Source organism: Schistocerca cancellata, chromosome 4, assembly GCF_023864275.1.
Source record: "Schistocerca cancellata isolate TAMUIC-IGC-003103 chromosome 4, iqSchCanc2.1, whole genome shotgun sequence".
Taxonomy (NCBI): Eukaryota; Metazoa; Arthropoda; class Insecta; order Orthoptera; family Acrididae; genus Schistocerca; species Schistocerca cancellata.
The window spans coordinates 309921166-309944658 of NC_064629.1; the positions used below are offsets into that span (position 1 = coordinate 309921166).

General features: G+C 41.1%; 1 protein-coding gene across 5 annotated transcripts in view; it reads right to left on the bottom strand.

Annotated features, from left to right (window-relative positions):
• The window catches only part of LOC126185083 (uncharacterized), a 152487-nt gene that overhangs the window by 112356 nt on the left and 16638 nt on the right, over positions 1 to 23493 (bottom strand). For 2 of the 5 annotated variants that reach the window (XM_049927866.1, XM_049927867.1), the window contains exons 2-3: positions 20618 to 20935; positions 20129 to 20519 (exon numbers count right to left, since the gene is read on the bottom strand). The exons of 2 other annotated variants lie outside the window; for them this stretch is intronic. In XM_049927866.1, coding sequence (XP_049783823.1) covers positions 20129 to 20519; positions 20618 to 20619 — 393 coding nt within the window. In that variant the 5' untranslated portion in view covers positions 20620 to 20935. Of the gene's footprint in view, positions 1 to 20128; positions 20520 to 20617; positions 20936 to 21270; positions 21370 to 23493 lie in introns of those variants that run through there. One more of the 5 variants, XM_049927868.1, reaches the window with a different exon arrangement.

Genomic DNA, 23493 nt, shown 5'->3' on the forward strand with positions numbered 1-23493 from the left:
ATTGCTTCTCCACATTTTTGCATAGTTCTTCATCCTTCTGCAGTGTTAAGTCCCAGTACAAATTAAAACCCTGTACCATGTACGGGGTCTTATTACGTCTTATGGTAACAGGTACAGTCAAAAAACAAAACTGTTCACATAGAAAATGGCTGAGTCCCATATTTTTCATTCTTGGCATGTACAGCCATGTCATGAATTGTGGCACTACTTTTGCCTCGTTAATGCCCATGTTGGGTTGTATTAGCAATGTATTATTATATCAGCAAGACATACTATACGCAACTTTGTAAGTTACAGGAAAATAGGAAAATAAAAAACAGGAAAATAAAAATCTGTTTATATCAGCAAGACATACTATACGCAACTTTGTAAGTTAATAATAATACAACATTATACATGGAAGTATAGGATGTCGACAGCAATTGTGAAATATCTAGTGATTTGACTGGCAGCAACAAAGGAAAATTAGGGGGAAAAATTGTGCAGTCTCAACTTTTTGTGCAGTAGTAGGAGGGAGTGTCCTGAACAACTTGCTAAAAATCCTGTCTGGAGGGGAGTGAATATTGGAGTGTGGGGGTTGGGAAGGGTTTAAAGGTCACTTTTTATGTTTTTCTAAAATAACTCTAAACCTGTGGCTCGTATGGCAAATGTTTTCCAGTACACAATCAAACTACATCACATTTTCTATAAAAAATGGTGCTATTTATTTTTTCTCTAGGACTAGTACTTTCCGCATTGCAGGAGATGGAAGAATTGCAGATTATTAAAAATTTTATTTGAATGGTAGAAAATTAATGTTCATCTTCATATGAAGTGGATTAAAAACAAATGTTAAATATGTACCATATCTAAGTACAGGAGAGCCAGATTAGGGGTGTAATGGGGTGGAGGGGAGAGAGGTGTGGTGTAGAATCACAAGTAAAGATAGTTTGCTGGATTGCATTCATGCACTTCCCTCCTTTACAGGTCTGCAAACTGAAGGTTGAGTAGTTGATTCCCCACCCAATCTAGCTCACTACATCACAAGAAGCAACTACAGTGTGTTTCATAAACTTATATGGACCATCCGCAGTGCCCTCTATGAATTACTGGCGAAGCAGTGTGCAGACTTGCCCGGGGAGTGTTTATTTTGAACAAAATGAATTAAAACAACATACAGTGCACACATGAGTTACTAATAACATAACACAAGTAACACAAGTAAATCTCTGCACACTGTTCTACACTGCTTCTATATTCTTGGTCATCTTGTACGGCAGCTGCAGTGTTCTTCCTGGAAAAGGAACTCCCCCATCATGAGTGCTGCTCACTTTTCAGTTAGTTCTGCAGTTGTTAAGTGAGCTATTATGGGAAAAAAAGGCTGATCTGTCCACCACAATGAAGGGCCTATTCCACGTGTAACATGCTCTCAATGTGTATTCGATTTATTCGACAATGTTGATTTCATTGTCTCCACTATCAATGGCTGGAAGACTTTTTGCAGCTTGAGGGTAGCAAATGCTTTACCCCAGCCTCAGCTCTCCCAAAATCTGAAGAGGCACACAGGCTTAAACTGTCTCCCTCTGCAACAGAAATAGGTTACCAATGTGTTATAGAACTTCAGGTATTTCAACATCTATCTAGCAGTGCATTCAACTGGTTATCATTCTAGACTTGAACATGATCAGTCTCATTCCATTGGACATATTTACACCCATCTTGGAAGATATATTGTGGCTTTAGCCTGTGAAGTAAGCACTACAAGTGCCAGCAATTCCTGAATAGGAAATATTTATTTCAGTCTATCGGCAACACAATTAAGGGTGAGAGAAGTGCAGTAACTTCCCATTTATTCACCATCAAGTGACTAAAACACAATTACAGGGCTTTACAATATACTGTCGGTGACAGACAGCTGCAAGATGCCACCGTTTACAAATTCAACCCCTTTCCCACTAACACTACATAGGTCACCGACAACATCACACTTACAAATTAAACACAAAGGAATGTATTTTACATGAAAGCTCTCTTAAAAACTGCAAATTATAAACTAGTCATTCAACAAACTGAAAATAACTCCACTACTAAAACACGTGATTTGCAAAGTTGTCTATTCACATAAGACAACCGGATAGGAAATGATGGGGAGATACAGTCTGTCAGTAAACTGAAAATGGAGCAGCAATTGTAGTGAAAGAAGTCACTTTTCCCAGAAGCACACTACAACTGCCACACAGGATGAGCAAGAATCAATTTCAACTCTAGCAGCATAGAACAGTGTGCAGAGATCCACATAGATTCTGTTGATACACATCTCTTGCATTAGTATTATTAGTAGTTTATATGTGTGTTCCATGTGGTGTTAATGCATGCTGAGCAAAATAAACACTCCTCAGGCACGTCTCCACACTGCGTCATCAGTGATTCATAAGGCATGCAGTGGAGGGTCTGTATAACTTTGTGAAACGTGTAATAGTTGCTTGTTGTGATGTAGTGGGATAGTTTCCACAGTGGGAATCACATACTCAAATTTAAGTTTGCACACCTGTAAAGGAGGGAAGTGCCTGAACACAAATGGGTGGCCTACTTTCCCACACACTTCTATCCTGTAATGCCCCCCCCCCCCCAATCCACCCTGTTGTTATGCCACTGGAACACAATTTCCCTATTAATACAGCTCTACTGCACTTAGAAGTGGCACACAGAACTAATATTTGTTTTTAAACCATTTCATTTAAAGATAAATGTTAATTTTATCCTGTTAGAACAGTATTTTTAATAATCTGTGATTTTTTTTCATCCCCAGCAATGTGGAAACTATTAGCCCTAGAGAAAAAAAATGAATAGGACATTTTTTGTATGAAATGTATTGTAGTTTAATTTTGTACTGGGAAACATTTTTCATAGGAACTATGGGTTTTGAGTTATTTGGGAAAAACATAAAAAGCTGACCTTTAAAACCCCCTCCCCCAATCCAACACTCGCACCCCTATGGTCAGGATTTTTAGTATGTTGTCCAGGACACTTGTTCCCAGCACTGTGAAAAAATTTGTGACAACATGATTTTTTCCCCCAACTGACCTTTTTTGGTCTATGTTAAATGGGCTAAAGATGCGATCCAGAGGAGGTGATAGCATCGCTGTGTAAGTAGCTCACCATCAAAGTGCCTGGGCATCATTTGTTGAATCAAAAGTTCAAATCAGTCACCTGGCCAATATTCTTTTTATGCCCCTGCTGTGGTAGGTCCAAATGGTCATTCTGTGGTAGCTTTTCATCTTGATCAGTACGCTGCTGATACATACTACATGCAGTCTTTAATTGAATAATTATTCAATTCTTTTGTGCAACTATAATGACTTTTCTTTCTCAAACTGCATACTCAAATGTATCGCAATGTCAAAAATAATGAGGTCCGAATTAAGTTACTGAAGAGAAAGTTTTGTCTGTATGCATAAAACTATTCACAGAAGTAGCAAACAGAATGGGAGAAAGTCAATAGAGCAGAAGAAATCATTAAAATGATATTGAATAACAGAGAATAAATGTTTAATGATGAGCTCTCAAAGTAAAATTAGAAATATGCTGGGAAACATAAGTTCACTATTCATCGTAATGGATCTGAAGTTTAAATTCTGTTACACAGTAATTATTAAATTCCGGCTGGACATGTACAGTGGTCCAAAAGTGGTAAGTAAGTAAGTACGAAACTGCATGACCTTCCAATTAACAGATAAAACACAGAACACAGTTTTCCAACAAAAATTATGGTTCATTTCTCCGCAATTTTAAAGGAAAATAGAACTCCTTAATTTTGTGGTCTGCAGGTACAAAATTACAGCACCAGATGATGGTATACACTATGCTTTGCCTTATTGCAGTTAGAATTTAAATTGAGAAAATGACTATTTGTATTCTGATCTGATGTCATTTTTAAGCTATGCAACAGATACTATCATTCCTGAAAATTATTTGAATATAGGGGAAAGGTCTCTAAAGTTCCTAGCTCTGTTGGGAACTATAAGAACTTAGTTCTTGCAACACATGAGGCATAGAACAGTGACAATAAGCTCATTACTGAGCTGGACATTGTCGACAATCCTTAATTTTAAAATTGTTGAATTTCAAGTTTTTTGATTGTATGTGCTTGCATGGCTGTAATAGCTGAAGTTGAATAGTCGTAGCAATGATATTCATATAATTGTATTCTTCACAAGCTACTCTTTCATTTGCTGCAATGAATTGTCCTTCAAACTATGCAGTATAACTATGAGGCTAGGTTTCTATTGCAACATGACTTATTCCTAGTATGAGATACCACGAGTATCCTAAAATGTGACAGTATCACATGTTAAGACACAATCTCTCATATTAGGATAACTTCATCTTGCCACCATAGTAGCTGGATTCAGATTCGTATTTTTACTAAGAGGTTTGACAATTCTGTGAGCTTTGTGAAGTCGTTTGATGATGATTCTGTTGAGCTAATACTTAATGGGTGTATCACATCACGTTTGAGTGATAGGCAAATCAAGAGAAAACTGTGTTCACATCATTTGTTTATCACCACATTACAGGCATAAAATGCTGTCTCTTGCGAGGGCTTCATGGGACTATTATCCCCACGAAATAGAAATCTGGTGTGTAAGTAGATCAAGTAGTAACTTCAGTTTTGATTATAAGATTATTTGGAGCGTCTTACTTGAGAGCAGTAACAATGGAAAATGCTGTAAACAGCCTCTGCAAGAGGCGACTCTTCCCATGTAACAGGCATATACTCGGAGACAACAATCCAGCAGTATACCAGGAGTCTGACAAACAAGACGCAAATAATGGAGTAAATGTGATTCCAAATAGTATCCGGCCAGTTTCCAAAATCAGTAATCCACACCAAGATTCAAAGGGAACGTTTGAAACAATTCAAAGAGAACAACTCTCTAGTAGACTCAAAGGAGATAGAAGTAAAAGTTTTATTCTTGAAAAAGAAAAAGAGAAAAACATCATAATCTTCCATTCATTTGGAATCTGATACAAATTTAACTGAGGACGATGCTTTAGATGTACAATTTGAAGAAGAAAATGCTTAATGCATATTCTGCAGTAGCCATGTGTCCGAAGATTGACGGAGAGAAATAAGCACAGTGCATGAAATGCTATCATTTGGCTTCCAAAGAAAGTAAACTTGAAAGAGCTCCTGGATGCCCTGACTGTACTTTTTTTACACAATAAATGAAGAAAATGTCAAAGAGGCAGTAAGGAAAAGAATATTATTATTTGAGGGTTTACCAGTTCTTATAGTGATTGATATTGTGTGTTCTCTCTCACTATCTCATATTAGGACACCATTTCTATTTTGATTCAAACTGACTTGTTTGTGATTTTTTATGTTTTAGGTGGCTGGTTTGAGAACCAAAACCAAGGCCAATTCAGGTATTATGGAGCAACTACACTTGTTATCTTCAACACCACTATTTCCCTGCCAATTGCTTGGTGTAGCCTGCGATGTGCCATCCCTGCTGCCACCACCTGGTCAACTGTGAATGGACAAGGTCATTCCAGGACAGGTGAGGTCCGGTCCCCCTGGGTCAATAGAAATCAGTCCCCCCCCATGTGCCACATTAATAAGGTGAGAAACCCTCCTCCTTCTCTCTGTCTCTCTCTAGATCAAATCACCCTTTGTGTTCAGTAGTGAAAGGATCAGGGTCTTTCTTCATAAATAATAACTGGCACATAACAAAATCTGGTTTATTAACAACAACTGCCTTAAAATATTTTTTTGTTTTACCACCCCAAAATTATTACACAGTACAAATATTTTATAGTTAAAGTGGAAAAAATTTGTACACATATATAAACATAGAGATGTTTCCAAAGGGTTATTTGCATGATTTTTCTTTATACAATTTAATTTTTTTCTACAGACAATACAAGGGTAATGAGACTACTGGTATGACTAGCAGCAAGTGAATAAAGCAAACTGACATGTGCGAGCAGGTCTCGTGCCCTGAGGGTTCCGTACAAAATTAATTACACAGATCAGCCAGAACATTATGACCACCAACCCAATATCGATATAAACCTGTCAAGGTGACAGCAGCATCACCTGGCGAGGAGACTGCAAGTCAGACACACACATGGTGCATTTAGTATCAGTGAGCGTGCTGTCCGTGTGTAGAATGGGGAAGGCAGGCGATCTATCTGAGTTTGACCGAGAGCAGACTGTGATAGCCTGGAGGCTCAGCATGAGAATTCTGGAAACCACACGACTTCCAGATGTTCGAGGAGTGCTGTGATGAGTGTCTTAAACATGTGGTGAAAACAAGATGAAACCATATCCAGACATCATGGGGTTAGATGGTCATCCCTCATTACAGATGTTGGACATGGTAGGCTGGGCAGATAGGTAAAATAGGACAGGTAGTAAACTGTGGCAGAACTAACATTAGACTTTAATGCTGGGAAGAGTACACATGTGTCGGAACACACAGTCCAGAGAACATTCCTAATGATGGGTCTCTGCAGCCGACGACTCATGGATGTGCCAATGTTAACACCATGACATCGGCACCGGACACTGGCAGAGTGTTGCATGGCCCAGTGAATCCCAATATCTTCTTCATCATACCGACAGGATGGCACGAATCCATTGTCTTCGACGGGAACACCTCCTTGCACCTGTACTGCAGGTTAGAGACAAGCTGGGGGTGACTCCATTATGCTCTGGGGCACATTCACGTGGGCATCTATGGGTCCAGTGGAGCTCACGGAAGGTACCATGACAGCCAAGGAGTATTGTACATTGGCCACAGACCATTTACACCCCTTCATGATGATCATGATTCCCAATGGCAGTGGCAGTTTTCAAAAATACACTCCTGGAAATGGAAAAAAGAACACATTGACACCGGTGTGTCAGACCCACCATACTTGCTCCGGACACTGCGAGAGGGCTGTACAAGCAATGATCACACGCACGGCACAGCGGACACACCAGGAACCGCAGTGTTGGCCGTCGAATGGCGCTAGCTGCGCAGCATTTGTGCACCACCGCCGTCAGTGTCAGCCAGTTTGCCGTGGCATACGGAGCTCCATCGCAGTCTTTAACACTGGTAGCATGCCGCGACAGCGTGGACGTGAACCGTATGTGCAGTTGACGGACTTTGAGCGAGGGCGTATAGTGGGCATGCGGGAGGCCGGGTGGACGTACCGCCCAATTGCTCAACACGTGGGGCGTGAGGTCTCCACAGTACATCGATGTTGTCGCCAGTGGTCGGCGGAAGGTGCACGTGCCCGTCGACCTGGGACCGGACCGCAGCGACGCACGGATGCACGCCAAGACCGTAGGATCCTACGCAGTGCCGTAGGGGACCGCACCGCCACTTCCCAGCAAATTAGGGACACTGTTGCTCCTGGGGTATCGGCGAGGACCATTCGCAACCGTCTCCATGAAGCTGGGCTACGGTCCCGCACACCGTTAGGCCGTCTTCCGCTCACGCCCCAACATCGTGCAGCCCGCCTCCAGTGGTGTCGCGACAGGCGTGAATGGAGGGACGAATGGAGACGTGTCGTCTTCAGCGATGAGAGTCGCTTCTGCCTTGGTGCCAATGATGGTCGTATGCGTGTTTGGCGCCGTGCAGGTGAGCGCCACAATCAGGACTGCATACGACCGAGGCACACAGGGCCAACACCCGGCATCATGGTGTGGGGAGCCATCTCCTACACTGGCCGTACACCACTGGTGATCGTCGAGGGGACACTGAATAGTGCACGGTACATCCAAACCGTCATCGAACCCATCGTTCTACCATTCCTAGACCGGCAAGGGAACTTGCTGTTCCAACAGGACAATGCACGTCCGCATGTATCCCGTGCCACCCAACATGCTCTAGAAGGTGTAAGTCAACTACCCTGGCCAGCAAGATCTCCGGATCTGTCCCCCATTGAGCATGTTTGGGACTGGATGAAGCGTCGTCTCACGCGGTCTGCACGTCCAGCACGAACGCTGGTCCAACTGAGGCGCCAGGTGGAAATGGCATGGCAAGCCGTTCCACAGGACTACATCCAGCATCTCTACGATCGTCTCCATGGGAGAATAGCAGCCTGCATTGCTGCGAAAGGTGGATATACACTGTACTAGTGCCGACATTGTGCATGCTCTGTTGCCTGTGTCTATGTGCCTGTGGTTCTGTCAGTGTGATCATGTGATGTATCTGACCCCAGGAATGTGTCACTAAAGTTTCCCCTTCCTGGGACAATGAATTCACGGTGTTCTTATTTCAATTTCCAGAAGTGTATAATGCACCATGTCACAAAGTCAAGAGTGTGATGGAGTGTTTTGAGGAACACAGTGGCAAGTTCCAATTGATGCGCTGGTCCCGCAACTCACCGGCAGATCTGAACTCGATCGAACACATCTGGGATGTGACTGAACGTGGCATCAGAGCTCATAGCCCCCCCCCCCCCCCTCCCCTGGAATTTATGGGAATTAGGTGACTTGTGTGTGCAGATATGGTGTGAACTCCCTCCAGTGAGCTATCAAGGTCTCATTGCTTCCATGCCACTGTGTGTCACTGCTGTTATCCATGCCAAAAGTGGACATACAGGCTATTAGCTAGGTGGTCATAATGTTCTGGCTGATCGGTGTATTTATACAGATAATAACTTGGTGTGGCTTACTGGCCTGGTGGAAGTCTTTCTACTGGATGCCACATCAGCGACTTGCATGTCCCTAACCCACCCCAGCTATCCAACCAGGGATAGGGGACCTACAGTTTAACATGGAATCCAAACCACATGTTGTTTCTGGCAACTTCTCACATTGTTGAGGAGTGGTCAAGGATACATTAAATTAAAGACTGAAAAACTTGAGGATCAATAGATTCAATCCAATGGCCTCCTGGTTTCCAGGCACACACTTTACCATTAGACCACAAGGCCTGACATTTACATAGGCAGCTCATCTGTAAGTTTTCATAAATGAGTTTACATCAAAATGTGTGATATATATGGCCGTATCTTCTGACTGCATTCACACAGCAGCCAAGGGACTGCAAATCTTACTATTTTACATAAATTTCAACATGATACCTCTACCTGTTCCTGAGAAAAAGGGGTCTGAACAGAGAGAGAGAGAGAGAGAGAGAGAGAGAGAGAGAGAGAGAGTCCAGTCAAGCAGACAACAAATCACAAAACATATTTTTTTAAATGATAGAATTACAAATTAACAGTTTTTTAATTTTTTCCTATGAAACCTCGCTTCTTGTAAAATTTCATGACCCTAGGTCAATGGGAAGTACCCTACACATTTTCATGAGTGAGTTTGTGAATATTTGAATATGTGGCATAAATGGCCATACCTTTTGAATAAAATGACTTAGAAACTTAAATTTTTCACAGCCTTGGAACCATAGACCTTAGTGTGTGGCATAAATTTCAACTTGATACCTCTACCCATTCCTGAGTATACAAACAGTCAATACTACTATGCCCTACACACACACACACACACACACACACACACACACAAAACACTGCAAATACATTCAGTCTCTCACTATCACTCAATTTATTTTATTTAATCGTATGGTTAGGGCCCCCGTCGGGCAGACCGTTCGCCGGGTGCTGGTCTTTCAATGTGATGCCACTTTGGTGACTTGCAGTCGATGAGGATGAAAGGATGATGATGAGGACAGCACAACACCCAGTCCCTGGGCAGAGAAAATTCCCCAACCCAGCCGGGAATCAAACCTGGGCCAAGAAGACTGACAATCTGTCACACTGACCATTCAGCTACCGGGGGCGGACACTATCACTCAATAGAATACTGTGAGAAGAGGAGGGTGCTGATCACATCAGCGCAGATGAAGCATTTGTCATCATGGTGCCACAGACAAACTTTCAGCTGTGTTATAGCATATATTACATGGCCTCACGCTCGAAAGACTACTTGGGGCACTAAGTGTTATAACTAAGGCACAGCATCACCAACACCTTTGAGCAGACACTCCTTGAAATCTTGAATTGTTAGAGCCAATGAGAATGTACTATTGACATCCTTAGCCAGTCTTTGGCGGCACCTATATCTGTACGGTATACTTCCAGTTTCGATTTGAGCTCCACAAATTCCGCAATCTGTGTCCTGTTCGGCTCATCTTTCATCAGGATGATAACCTTCTTGTTTAGATATGTAATACCATAAGGATTATCCAGATGTGTCGAATGTGTTGGGATGGAACTTTATTACTGAATGGATCACAGCCTTTCATCCAATAGATGAAACTGACTGTATGCATATAAAGTAATTTAAACTGTATTCACATAAAGTAATTTGACATCAGTGAAGTTTGGTTTTGCACACTCTTAGTGCAATCGGTATCTATGGAGTCTGGAATGGTCCAATATACACATACCAACGTAGACAGGTTTAATGAAATGTACTGAAACCTTAGAAATCTCTAGAATTTCCAGTGCGACTAATCCTTGATAGAAGATAGACACCCACTTAAAATTTGGCCTCACAATGTAATCTTTTGTGCAAAAACGTCCCTCCCAATGGCAAACTAAATGAATTTCACGAGGCTGTCTTAAATCTTCCAAAGTTTTTCCATAAATTAAACTGTTCTTTAAACTAAAAAAATTCTTTTCGAAATCACACATCACAGGAGCCCTCTTTTCGGTACTGAAATCTAATACTGCTTCAACCAATGTGACTGTTTGAAAGAGATGGGCACGTGGCTACTAAGCTTCATCCCCAAACAGAGGCACTGCTGGAGGTTCCTATAGTCCACTTTTATCCTCCAGCAACATCACCAGCTTGGGGATAGAACCACTGTGTGGGACTACTTGTCCCAGATATATGGCAAGTCACAGGGTTCGTCATGCAAATGGGCAGAATATACCATATTTGCCTTTATGACATATCCTTCGTCAGAACCCACAGCCACATCTTGGAACTCATTCAATCTGGTGATTTCCTTTTCAGACAACCATCAGAGCCCTGCTATCAACAGAGATAGCTGCATGGCATGCCCATGTATATTGTGGGATGTAACTCAAGCTGTCTGATGCTTTGAACTTCTCAACCATTCATCGGTTATATAAAAAGAGTAGGATGTCCACATTGGTCCATGGTTCGATGCTGACATGTGTCCTTTTTAACACTGCATCCCATTAAAACATTGGTGTGGTGTAATAAAAGAGAGGAACCAGAAAGTTTTTGTTTATGCATAAACTCCTGAATTTCTCAAAAATATCTACGAGCAGGTGTGCACTGTGTCCAAAGAGCAGGGATGCCGAACTCCTGCCAAACATTCACCACATGCCCATTTCCACATATTCTGTTATTGGCAGTGCCTGTACATTTACTACTGAATGCAGCTTTGACATGCACTGTGGTATTGTAAACCATCTCCTTCAACTCCAGATATTCAAAGGAAAAACCCCTTTCTTTTTAACAAGCCGAAATTTTTCATCATCAGGATGTGCAGCTCTAGTGATATGCATGTCGTCCTGATACATTGTCTCACCAAATTCCTAAAGAGGTGCACGCATAAAACATGGTGAGTCCAGGCAAAGGAGCATTATTTTGGGTAAAGTTATAATGCTTGCAGACATTAGATGTAAGGTATGCATGCTCTCATATACTTACCATATCTCAGCCAATTCTATTGAATGGCAGAAGCAACCATCCAAAGCAAAATTCATCCCTATCTTCAAGATTCTGGACATTAATACAGGCATGTTGGCAGAGTGGTAGTGCATTTGCATCAGTCATCGTGGAATGTCAATGTGGAGGTTGGGGGTCGGGCCTCAACCATTCACCCTGTGGGTGGTTCAAATTGCTCTGAGCACTATGCAACTTAACTTCTGAGGTCATCAGTCGCCTAGAAAGTAGAACTAATTAAACCGAACTAACCTAAGGACATCACACACATCCATGTCCGAGGCAGGATTCGAACCTGTGACTGCAGCGGTCGCTCGGTTCGAGACTGTAGCGCCCAGAACCGCACGGCCACTCCGGCCGGCCCTGTGGGTGGACAGATGGTCACTTCTCCAGTAGGATCCATGCAACTGCAGGGGGAGGGGAGGGGGGTTGTTGGGCATGTTATGAAGCCCATTTGGGAAATAGCATCCAAGGACAGACAGAACATAGAACATAACAGCAACCAGCCACTTTTTACAATGCCATTTGTTTATTTAAATAGCACCATTACCAGTTTTGAACTGACAGGTTCATCTTCAGATAGTTATTTCATGTTATGATCATTGTACATTAACTTTCACTTTTTGTTTTCACAAATGATGAAATTTCCTTGTGTTGGTGGTGCCCTAGAATCAAAACAAGATGTGAAACAATGTCTCTTTAACAGTAATTGTCCCTACAACGATTTTAAATGATGTAAACAAAAGCGATGATGTTTCGGTTACTTACTTTAAAAAACCTGTGCCATTACGTTCCAGTGCTGACTGCTTGTGATCATGCAACAGCAAAGACTGTATGATGAAATTTTTATTTATGTACATGTATACACATAATCTAAAGCACCACTCACACACCAAGAAGTTTCACCACATGGAAGTATGGATACAAAGACGGTGATATCGCAACCATAACAATACCAAAGACTTCCACTCTCAGAGATATTTCGATACATATCATATGTGTGACAGTAGGAATTTACAAATTACTAATGTTCCATTACTTACTATTTATATTACAAGACAAATGATTAAAATTAGGATAAACAAATAAAGCAGCCAGTTTGTTCTAAAGCATTACTACAGTGATATTATGTAAATATTATGGTATAGACTGGAACCAAAGTAAATGATAAGGGACAGATGTACATAAACAAATATTACAACTGTGGACATCATACATCGGAAGTAAAGTAAATGACTTGGGATGAATGTACATCAATGAATATTAGAAGAGTGGAAATTATATTGATTTTTTTTTTAAAGATATAGCTAGTAGTAGGTAATGTATGACAAAGCAAGCTGTTATATATTATTGACTATTTCATGTTGGGTTAGTATCTGCATGTTGTTATTGTTAAAGGGAGTAATGTTTACTTTAAACTGGAAAGCAGGTGAATGAAATTTTGAAGAAAGACTGCACTGGCTAACTCAGTCTGTTCATTAAGGAGATTTTGTGGCGATTTGCTTTTATGGACAAATATTTCAATCTCTTCAAGCAAATTCATAAAGTTACCTTTCTCAGCACGATGCAATACTTGTACATGGTCTTCAATGCTCTTTAATCCATGATACTTAGGAGTTGTGTGCATGGCAAATGTGGATTTTGACATGTTGTTCAAATGTATGGCATCTGTATGCACTTTGAGCCGAATCTCAATGCTTCTCCCAGTTTGTCCAAAATAGCAGGAGCGGCAACTTTGACAGCTGAGTTTGCATATGTCAGATTTTTTTGTATGAAGGGTTACTATTCTTTAAGTTGTTAATTGCTATCTGCTGAAGTTTGTTGTTTGTGTGGTGGTTGTTGTTGTGGTCTTCAGTCCTGAGACTGGTTTGATGCAGTTCTCCATGCTACTTTAACCTGTGCAAGCTTCTTCATCTCCCAGTACGTACTGCAACCCACATCCTTCTGAATCTGCTTAGTGTATTCAGCTCTTGGTCTCCCTCTACGATTTTTACCCTCCACACTGCCCTCCAATACCAAATTGGTGATCCCTTGATGCCTCAGAACACGTCCTACCAACCAATCCCTTCTTCTAGTCAAGTTGTGCCATAAACTCCTCTTCTCTGCAATTCTATTCAACACATCCTCATTAGTTATGTGATCTACCCATATAATCTTCAGCATTCTTCTGTAGCACCACATTTCAAAAGCTTCTATTCTCTTCTTGTCTAAACTATTTATCGTCCATGTTTCACTTCCATACATGGCTACACTCCATACAAATACTTTCAGAAACAACTTCCTGGCACTTAAATCTATACTTGATGTTAACAAATTTCTCTTCTTCAGAAACGGTTTCCTTGCCATTGCCAGTCTACATTTTATATCCTTGCTACTTCGACCATTATCAGTTATTTTGCTCCCCAAATAGCAAAACTCCTTTACTACTTTAAGTGTCTCATTTCCTAATCTAATTCCCTCAGCATCACCCGACTTAATTCGACTACATTCCATTATCCTCGTTTTGCTTTTGTTGATGTTCATCTTATATCCTCCTTTCAAGACACTGTCCATTCCATTCAACTTGTTTCGACTTAGGTCTTTCATGCTCTGTCAAACTCTTCACGCAGTATCATATCTCCCATTTCATCTTCATCTACATCCTCTTCCATTTCCATAATATTGTCCTCAAGTACTTCGCCCTTGTATAGACCCTCTATATACTCCTTCCACCTTTCTGCTTTCCCTTCTTTGCTCAGAACTGGGTTTCCATCTGAGCTCTTGATATTCATACAAGTAGTTCTCTTTTCTTCAAAGGTCTCTTTAATTTTCCTGTAGGCAGTATCTATCTTACCCCTAGTCAGATAAGCCACAACATCCTTACATTGTCCTCTGGCCATCCCTGCTTAGCCATTTTGCACTTCCTGTCGATCTCATTTTTGAGATGTTTGAATTCCTTTTTGCCTGCTTCATTTACTGCATTTTTATATTTTCTCCTTTCATCAATTAAATTCAATATTTCTTCTGTTACCCAAGGATTTCTACTAGCCCTCATCTTTTTACCTACTTGATCCTCTGCTGCTTTCACTACTTCATCACTCGAAGCTACCCATTCTTCTACTACTGTATTTCTTTCCCCCATTTCTGTCAATTGTTCCCTTATGCTCTCCCTGAAACACTGTACAGCCTCTGGTTTAGCCAGTTTATACAGGTCCCATTTCCTTAAATTCCCACCTTTTTGCAGTTTCTTCAGTTTTAATTTACAGTTCATGAACAATAGATTGTGGTCAGAGTCCACATCTGTCCCTGGAAATGTTTTACAATTTAAAACCTGGTTCTTAAATCGCTGTTTTACCATTATATAATCTATCTGATACCTTCTAGTATCTCCAGGCTTCTTCCATGTATACAACCTTTGTGTGGAACCTTATGTTAATATTTGTGTTTTTAAATAGATTGCTTATTTTATAGGATATGCTCTCTACGAAAGGTAGTGCAACATATTTTCTGCTGTTTTCTACTGTGTCTTGTGTTAACTGCATGGTTGTCTAGTGTGCAGCTTTGTTGTCTGATGGTTTTTGGATTTTTTGTGATAGTTTGTCTATCACGACAGGGCTGTTCCATTGTTTGAGGCTATGGTTTTAATGATATTGACTTCTTTTTCTTTTTGAATGGGTTAAAGTGGAATCTTTTGTAGGTGATTCAATGAGGATCTAAAATATGGCATCTTATGCTGGTTTGGATGACAAGATGAGCTGTTGATACATACACCACTGGATGTTGGTTTTCTATAAATCTCAAAATGATGTTTATGGTTTTTGTTGATAATTTTTATGGCTAGGAAATTGATGCTGTTGCTGGTCTCATGTTCAATAATGAATTTAATGTTTATTATGCATGCTGCTCAGATTTGCTGCTAATGTGTATGTTGTGACAGTGCCACGAGATTTAAAAGTGCCGCTACGTCAGTACACAAACACGGCGATAGAGGCGCTCCGCAGCTCGGCTGAGCGCGGGAGTGCCACCTGGCTATGAACGGCGCCGGCTGCATGTCACGGCACGGGAGTTGAGTGACAGCTACGGAGTTGGTAGCATGAAACCCACTATTGTTTCTATGTTTGTATATCCACGCAATTTATTAGTGAATTAAAGGTTATAACAGTGTATATTTCCTCATTGCTGTTATCTTCTCTGTAAGAGTCAGCCTATAGTTTGTACACATCCATGGACTCAGTATATCAGTTTTCGTTAAAACAGCACAAATTCAATGCGCACTCAGTTTGTCTGCTGGGGGGGGGGGGGGGGGGGGGGGCATGCAGGGTGCAGTCATCTGCAAGCTGTGGCTCACATCAGTACCAATGATATCCATCACTTGGTTCTGAGGGCACTTGGCTTCATCCAGGCAGGTGGCGGAAGTGGTGAAAACTGCTGGCCTCACACACGGGTACGAGAAGAGCTCACTATTTGCAGCATCATTCCCAGAATTGATTGGGGGCCTTTGGGTTGGGGAAGAGTTGAAGATTTCAACTAAAGGCTCTGTCAATTCTCTGACAGTATTGGCTGCAGATTTTTGGACCTGTGATATGGGGTGGAGACCCGCAGAACCCACCTTCGCAGGCCAGGGGTGCGGAAATAACTTCTTGGATAGCAGAGTACTTTTGGCATGCACATGGTCTTTTTTTTTTTTTTTTTTTTTTTTTTTTGGCTAGTTGGTAGTTTGAGGTCCTCTGATAAACACTCACCAGTTGATATGAAGAGTAAAATCACACTATGTACAAAGACACTTCAAGTGTCAAAATTTTAACAATAAACTGTTGAAGTATTTATAACAAATTCCTGAGTTTACTGCCCTCTATGAAAAGTGTCACACTCAAATTATTCATGGAACTGAGAGCTGGCTGGAACTCAAAGTAGAAAGCTCTGAATTATTTAGTGAGACACGGAACACATATCAAGAAGACAGACAGTGGTAGTGTTTATTGCAGTTGGCAAAAATATTGTCTCTATCGAGGTCAAAATTGAGTCAGCCTGTGAATGTACTGTGGAGGAAGTGGGGTCACCTTCACAATGAGACACAGAAGGTAGCAGACACTCAAAATCTGCATATATGAAGCTGCAGCACTCCTGATGGTGGGCACTCTTAAACTCTAACAACCTGCTTGCCTCAGTAGGCATTTCCACACCTATCAGTTGCTAGAGCTATCAATCAGATACTTTTATAAGCACTCACTCTTAGTAAATGAGTTTAGACATTTATGATAAAAATGTCATGCACTTTTTCTTGTACTCAACTGGGTGTAAAGAAGACAGGACATGCTTTTGATCCAGACATAGTGTTGCATTTCACCCACAGAAAATAGCTACAAATCTATGTGTTTGAGGCACTGACTGGCTACTTTTGAAAAAGAGGGGTCCAACTGCTTTATGCTTTACATCTTTTTGCTCTGCAAAGTGTGCTCTTTATCATCTTCTGACTTGCTTTTATTTACGTGCAGGTCATAAACATTAACTGAATAATTTGGATTCTACCTCTGAAATTTCTGCAGATCCTGAAGTTTAATGCCAAATGTGATGCTGGTGACATTATAAAGCTTGCTGATGTTACATATATGTTATGTTCTCACACATTCTCCATATTTCAGATAATTTCTATTGCAAGCCAGAAGTGACCATGCAACACCAAATTTATCCTCTTCTTCAAGGTTCTAGACATTAAAACAGGCATGTTGGTAGGGAGGTGAAGTTATCTGGACGTGTAACAAGTCTAGGTGAACTCATGTTAATATTCAATTGCCCACACGCCGTGGAAATATTTTAGATCTTGCAGCTACAGTCAGGCCTGACCTTATCAGCAGTGTCAGTATAGAGACAGGGATTAGTGATCACAATATCATCACAACGATGGTGGATACTATATTAATAAATCCATCAAAAAGGCTAAGAAAGTATTTCTGTCGTAAAGAACAGGTAAGCAGTGAACAGGATTCTACTTAGACAATGAATGGACATCATTTAGTTACAGTATGATAAACATAGAGGAATTATAGCCACGGAGTATGTTGCAGAATCAGAGACTGGCACTGTGGGGTCAAAAATGAACACGCTAATGATGAAAGGCTTAAGTCAGTAGAAATTTGTGCATCTGTAAAAAGAGCGATACGCAAAGCATACAGCTATGACTGTCATATGTTAGCAAACGATCTTGTCGAGAACCTTAGAAAATTCTGGTCCTACGTAAAATCGTTAAGTGGGTCGAAAGCTTCTATCCAGTCACTCATTGATCAGTCTGGTGTGGCAATGGAAGACAGCAAAAGGAAAGATTAAGCTTTAAATCTTGCATTTAAGAAATCTTTCATGCAGGAGGATCACGCAAACATACCATTGTATAGAGGACATAGTAACAGGCATCCCTTGAATAGAGAAGCAACTGAGAGAGTTAAAAACAAAGAAGTCACCAGGTTCAGATGGCATCCCAGAGTACTCTACAACATTGGCGCCTTACCTGGCTTGCATATATTCTGAATCTCTCACGGAGGGAGGGAGGGAGGGAGGGAGGGAGGGAGGGAGGGAGGGAGGGAGGGAGGGAGGGAGGAGGGAGGAGGAGGGGATGGGGAGACCAGTTGACTCCTATATATAAGAAGGGTAAAACAATGGACCAGCGAAATAAAAGATCAATATTCTTAACATTAGTTTTCTGCAGAACTCTTGAAAATATTCTCAGTTCCATTATAATAAATTCCCTTGAAACGGAATAACTTCTCTCCACAAATCAGTAGGAATTTAGAAAGCATCACTTGTGCGGAAATCAACTTGCCCTTTCCTGACATGATATCCTGTGAAACATGGGGCAACTGGAAGATTCCATATTCCTAGATTTCCAGAAAGCATCTGACATGGTACCCCACTGCAGACTGTTAATGAAGGTATGAACGTACAGAATAGGCTATCAGATATTTGAGTAACACAAAGACTTCTTATGTAATAGAAACCAGTACTCTGTCCTCGATGGCAATTGTTCCTCAGAGACAAGGATATTGTCAGGAGTGCTCCCAGGAAGTGTGCTAGAATCACTCTTATTCTCTGTATACCGTTTGGTCCACTCCCCCAAATCGATCAATCAACCAATCTCTGTATACATAGACGATCTGACGTACAGGGTAAGCACCAATCTGCAGCTCTTTGCTGATGATATTGTGGTGTATGGGAAGACGATATTGTTGAGTGACTGTATGATGGTTCAAGATGACTTATACAAAATTTCTAGTTGATGTGATGGATGGCTGTTTGCTCCAAACATCGAATAATGCAAATTGATGCAGATGAGTAGGAAAAACAATTATGCGATATTCAACTACAGCATTCGTAGTGTGCTGCTTGAAACTGTCGCGTCGATTAAATGTCAAGGCCTAACATTGCGAAGATACAGGAAATGGAGAGAGCACTTATGGATGGTTGTAGGGAAGGCCAATGTTAAACTTTTGTTTATTTGGTGAATTTTAGGAAAGTGTGATTCACCTGAAAATCACATACAGAACACTACTGTGACACAGTCTTGAGTACTGCTAAAGTGTTTGGGATACCCATCAGGTTGGATTAAAGAAAAACATCAAATCAGTTCAGACGCATGCTGCTAGATATGTTACCGGTAGATCTGATCATCACACAGGTGTTCTTGAAATTCTTTGTGAACCCAAATGGGAATCCCATGAGCGAGTCAACACACTTTTCGTGGAACACTATTGAGAAAATTCAGAGAACCAGCATTTGAAGTTGACTGCAGAACAGTTCTACTGCTCTCAAAGTAATTTCACATAAGGACCACAAAAATAAGAAAAGCGAAATTAGAGTGGCATGAAGGCATATGCCGCTATCTATCTCTGAAGAGAACTGTGAAGGAAATGACTAGTAGTAATAGTAGTACAAGGTATTGTGCGTCATGCACCATACTGTGGTTTACAAAGTCTGTAGATGGGGATTCTTAGCACCTATATCTTTTGGAAGTGGTATAAATTGGACCTCCCCCTACCCCAATGCTAATTACTCCTCAGTAGACATGTGAATCCACGTTGAGGTAGAGTACATAGCTGAGTGCCTTTACTGTATCTCCTTTTCTGCATTTCGGAAAAATGGCCCAGTATGACAATCTTGGTGGTAAAAATTCTGAACAAATCTGAAATTCAGTCTCCCAGTGATATCATACCAGTTTTCCCCCGAATGTAAACAACTGACCTTTTCTCACCACCATCACCACCCTTTTTTTTTGGGGGGGGGGGGGGGGTGCAAGAGTTTGCAGCATAGAATTGTGTTGTGCTTAGTGGCAGGATACTGTGGGTAACTGAAAATTCTGGGGAGCTCAAATCCCAACTCACCAATGTAGGTAGGCACATGTTAACAAGGAAAGTAATAGGCTCTCAGTAGACTGTCTGCAATTGGCTATGGGAGCATGTAAGATGTGATCCTCAAAAGTGCCGGCAAACACAGGTAGTCCAATGCAGGCATGTCATTTACCTGGTTATCATTAACAGGGTGGGCTGATGGTTTGCTGATAGATCCAGGACAACAAAATTGAGATGGTCCGGGGTGCAGAGAGCATGTCTGCATTGTACCAGACCATGGCAAGTGTGCTGATGTTGTCAGTCCGTACCAGGATGACACTGCTGGGTTCACATGTGGTGATGATAGCCCAGATGCTGAAAAATGCGCCAGTGTCGTCAGTTTGCACCACAATAATGATGACAAAGGGTCTGCACGCAGTGACTTAAGGCCAGACCACAGCCAACATGCCAGTGTTTTCAGTCTGTACCAGGATGGCAATGTCGACAGGCCTGTGCTCAGTGCTAGTGATGACAGCATCACTGAAGGTGTCGGCACAGGCCCACCTTCCAATGGTTCCAGTTTCCTAAAGAGGAAGAAGCGATACTGATAAGTATCATGTATGTGTGTAAGAGACATATGTGGGCATCAATAATAATAATGATAATCATTCCTGGTACTTACATGGAAAATCATCGGCATTGGTTAGCCAAATACAGATTTCTACCATTCAGAATGATGATCATCATCATTAATCAGAAAATTAAATTTTAATATTTATCCATCTTTGCATCAATATCGATCTCAATGTGAACAGGGTGGCATCATTTGGAGTAATGGCTTTCAATATTTTACCCAGCTTGGTAGTAACATCCCCATCTCTGTGAGTGGTCTATTCAGGCCTCACATCATCATCCCTATTCAGATTAATGGATTCCAATATTTGATCTGGCTTGGCACAAGCATTGATCTCCTTGTGAGTGCGTGTGTCATCAACAGCACCTAGAACAGAGAAAAGAACATCTCATAAGTAATGCATGCAAGTGTGAATTAATACTGACAAATATAAAGTACATACTTGTAATAAGAGCCCATTCGTGTGTAGCAATTTGTGTACCTATCCTTTGTTATTATTATATCTAGGTCTCCTAGAAAAACCACATCTCGTAAGCACCATATGCATGTATAAAACACTCTTATGTGAAATATCATTTATGGAAGTCAAGCAGCTGTCAAGTCCTTGGAGGTCACATGAGTGACTTGATCAAGCCAAGGTATTTCAAAAAAACATGCACACACACAGAGATGAGCACATATTACTTTATTTTTGTACTCACCTTGATGTGTTGCTGCAGGCAGAGTGGTGGGTGTCATTGGCTGCCCTTCTTCCATTCCAATGGGTGCAATCTTGGTGACCTCATATTGAGGACGTCTGCCTGCAGCAGCAACATCCATGGCACTGTGTTTCATCTTTGGAAATGTTTTCTCAATACAGACTGAAAACTAAGTCATATCTCATGCCACAATGTATTATATTTATTAGCACATAGATACCATCATCTTGTCAGTGGAGGCAATGATACAAGAAGACAATATTAGCTCATGTCGTCTCAGCCACTGCATCACTATCTTATCTTATTCTCCATGCCACTGTGCTGGTTCTGGATCTAGGGCAAGATCAGCACATCATACCTGGGCACGTGTCTGGCAGCTGCAGTTGGTGCATGGTAGGGACACTCCCCACACTATTGCGAAGAGCATCTGGCTTGCTCCATGGAGGACTCGCCTCCATCAGTATAAAGGAGGACCGGGAGAGAGGCGGTTTTTATACACACACACACACACACACACACACACACAGAGAGAGAGAGAGAGAGAGAGAGAGAGAGAGAGAGAGAGAGAGAATCCTACATCAGTCAACTCTTAATAATATGATTAAATTCTGATCTTAACACTTCCTTTGACAAACTGGTCAACAGCAGGGAGTCATGATCTTAGTGTTGCAGTTTTGTCAATGTGGACATTCCTCCGCAGGGTTTTATTCCATGCAGAGTGCCACTGGTAAAGCATTCGGGTCTGTACCATTTGTTAACAGCTGCATCAAGAACTGGGTACAGCACACCAGAGAAATGCGTGCTAGGGGCAACATAAAGGTGTAATCTCAATTCATTGATTTAGAGGTACACCCAGAAAAGCATTATACAGAGGGAGTAATCAGGATTTGTAGGACATTTAATGCAATCTCTAGACATAGGAGAAAGAAGACAATACAGGGTGAGACAGCTAAGACAGGCGACCTCAAATATATCCACGAGGAACAAATATAGAGATGTGCTGTTTTTGATAAGTTACAGTGGACAATATGGTGAATTTACTGATGTTTGCAACTAATTTTTATCATTTATAGTTGCCAAATTATGACACACACTTTACTTTTTAAATGGAACTATATGCTGTTTTTTGTGACATTTGAAAGAAGCTTTTGAGAGAACTTCAGTGACATAACATGTACAGAACATGATCAAATAGTATCAAGATAACAGTGCTGCAAACTACTGTCATACTGCTAGGAGAAGAGGTTCCAGAAATGACTGTCTGATTATACCAAATGTAAGCAAGCACTGAACTCAGGTACAGTTTGTGTATTTATTATCACAGACACCATACCAAGTACTCAAAATATTGACACTGAGCATTCCTACATGCTATAAAATGATTCTAGAGAAACAATACTGCACATTGAATTACATAAAGAGTTAACAGGAGCATAAGGCATTTCATGCCTTCAGAAGTAGTCAGTGTTTCCTAACATTCTTGTTTTAATTTTCACCGCAGGTAAAAGTATAGAAGTGTTAAATTCGGCGAGTGTGCAAACTGTTTTGTGTTTCTTGAATGACCATTCCAACGCTCTCAAAATGTTCTCTTAAGAGAGTCTGTCATTACATGTGCGGAATGGGTGAGACATCTGTGATGTTGGTACCACAATGACTGGTGTATGTCCAGTAGGATGCCTCCTAATAACTGCAGCAGCAGGATATTTTAGGAAATCATGATACCCGAGTGTATTTAGAGCCCCATTAATCAAACAGGGACCAATCATGTGTGTCTGGAAAACCAGCACCAAATGTTGATAGACAAAGAGTGTAGTTATTATTCACTTCGTTGAGGCAGTGCAGATTTTTTACTGATGATTAGTGCATACTGCAAAGACTGACTTGCTCATAGTATATAAACAATGCTTCTCCCTCAAAAAAAATTTTGCATAGATACGCAGCATCAATTTCCACTTTTCACAGATAACATTCAGAGGACAGCAACTAATTTTAAAATAATTGTCGTGAAGCTGTAGATGCAATTAAATGTGAAGAGGATGAAATGCGGTGGAATGTGTTTGCAGAACACTCATTTGGTTAACCCCTCTCATATTTCGAGTTGCCTCTTAGTGAGATTTGCATTGTGTGTTACTGCTGCTGTGCACGTACCTTTATGATAGGCTAGGTTTTTTGCTGAACAGTTAGCTAGTTTAAAGTCACACAGGGAAAGTTAGATGGGTAGACAGG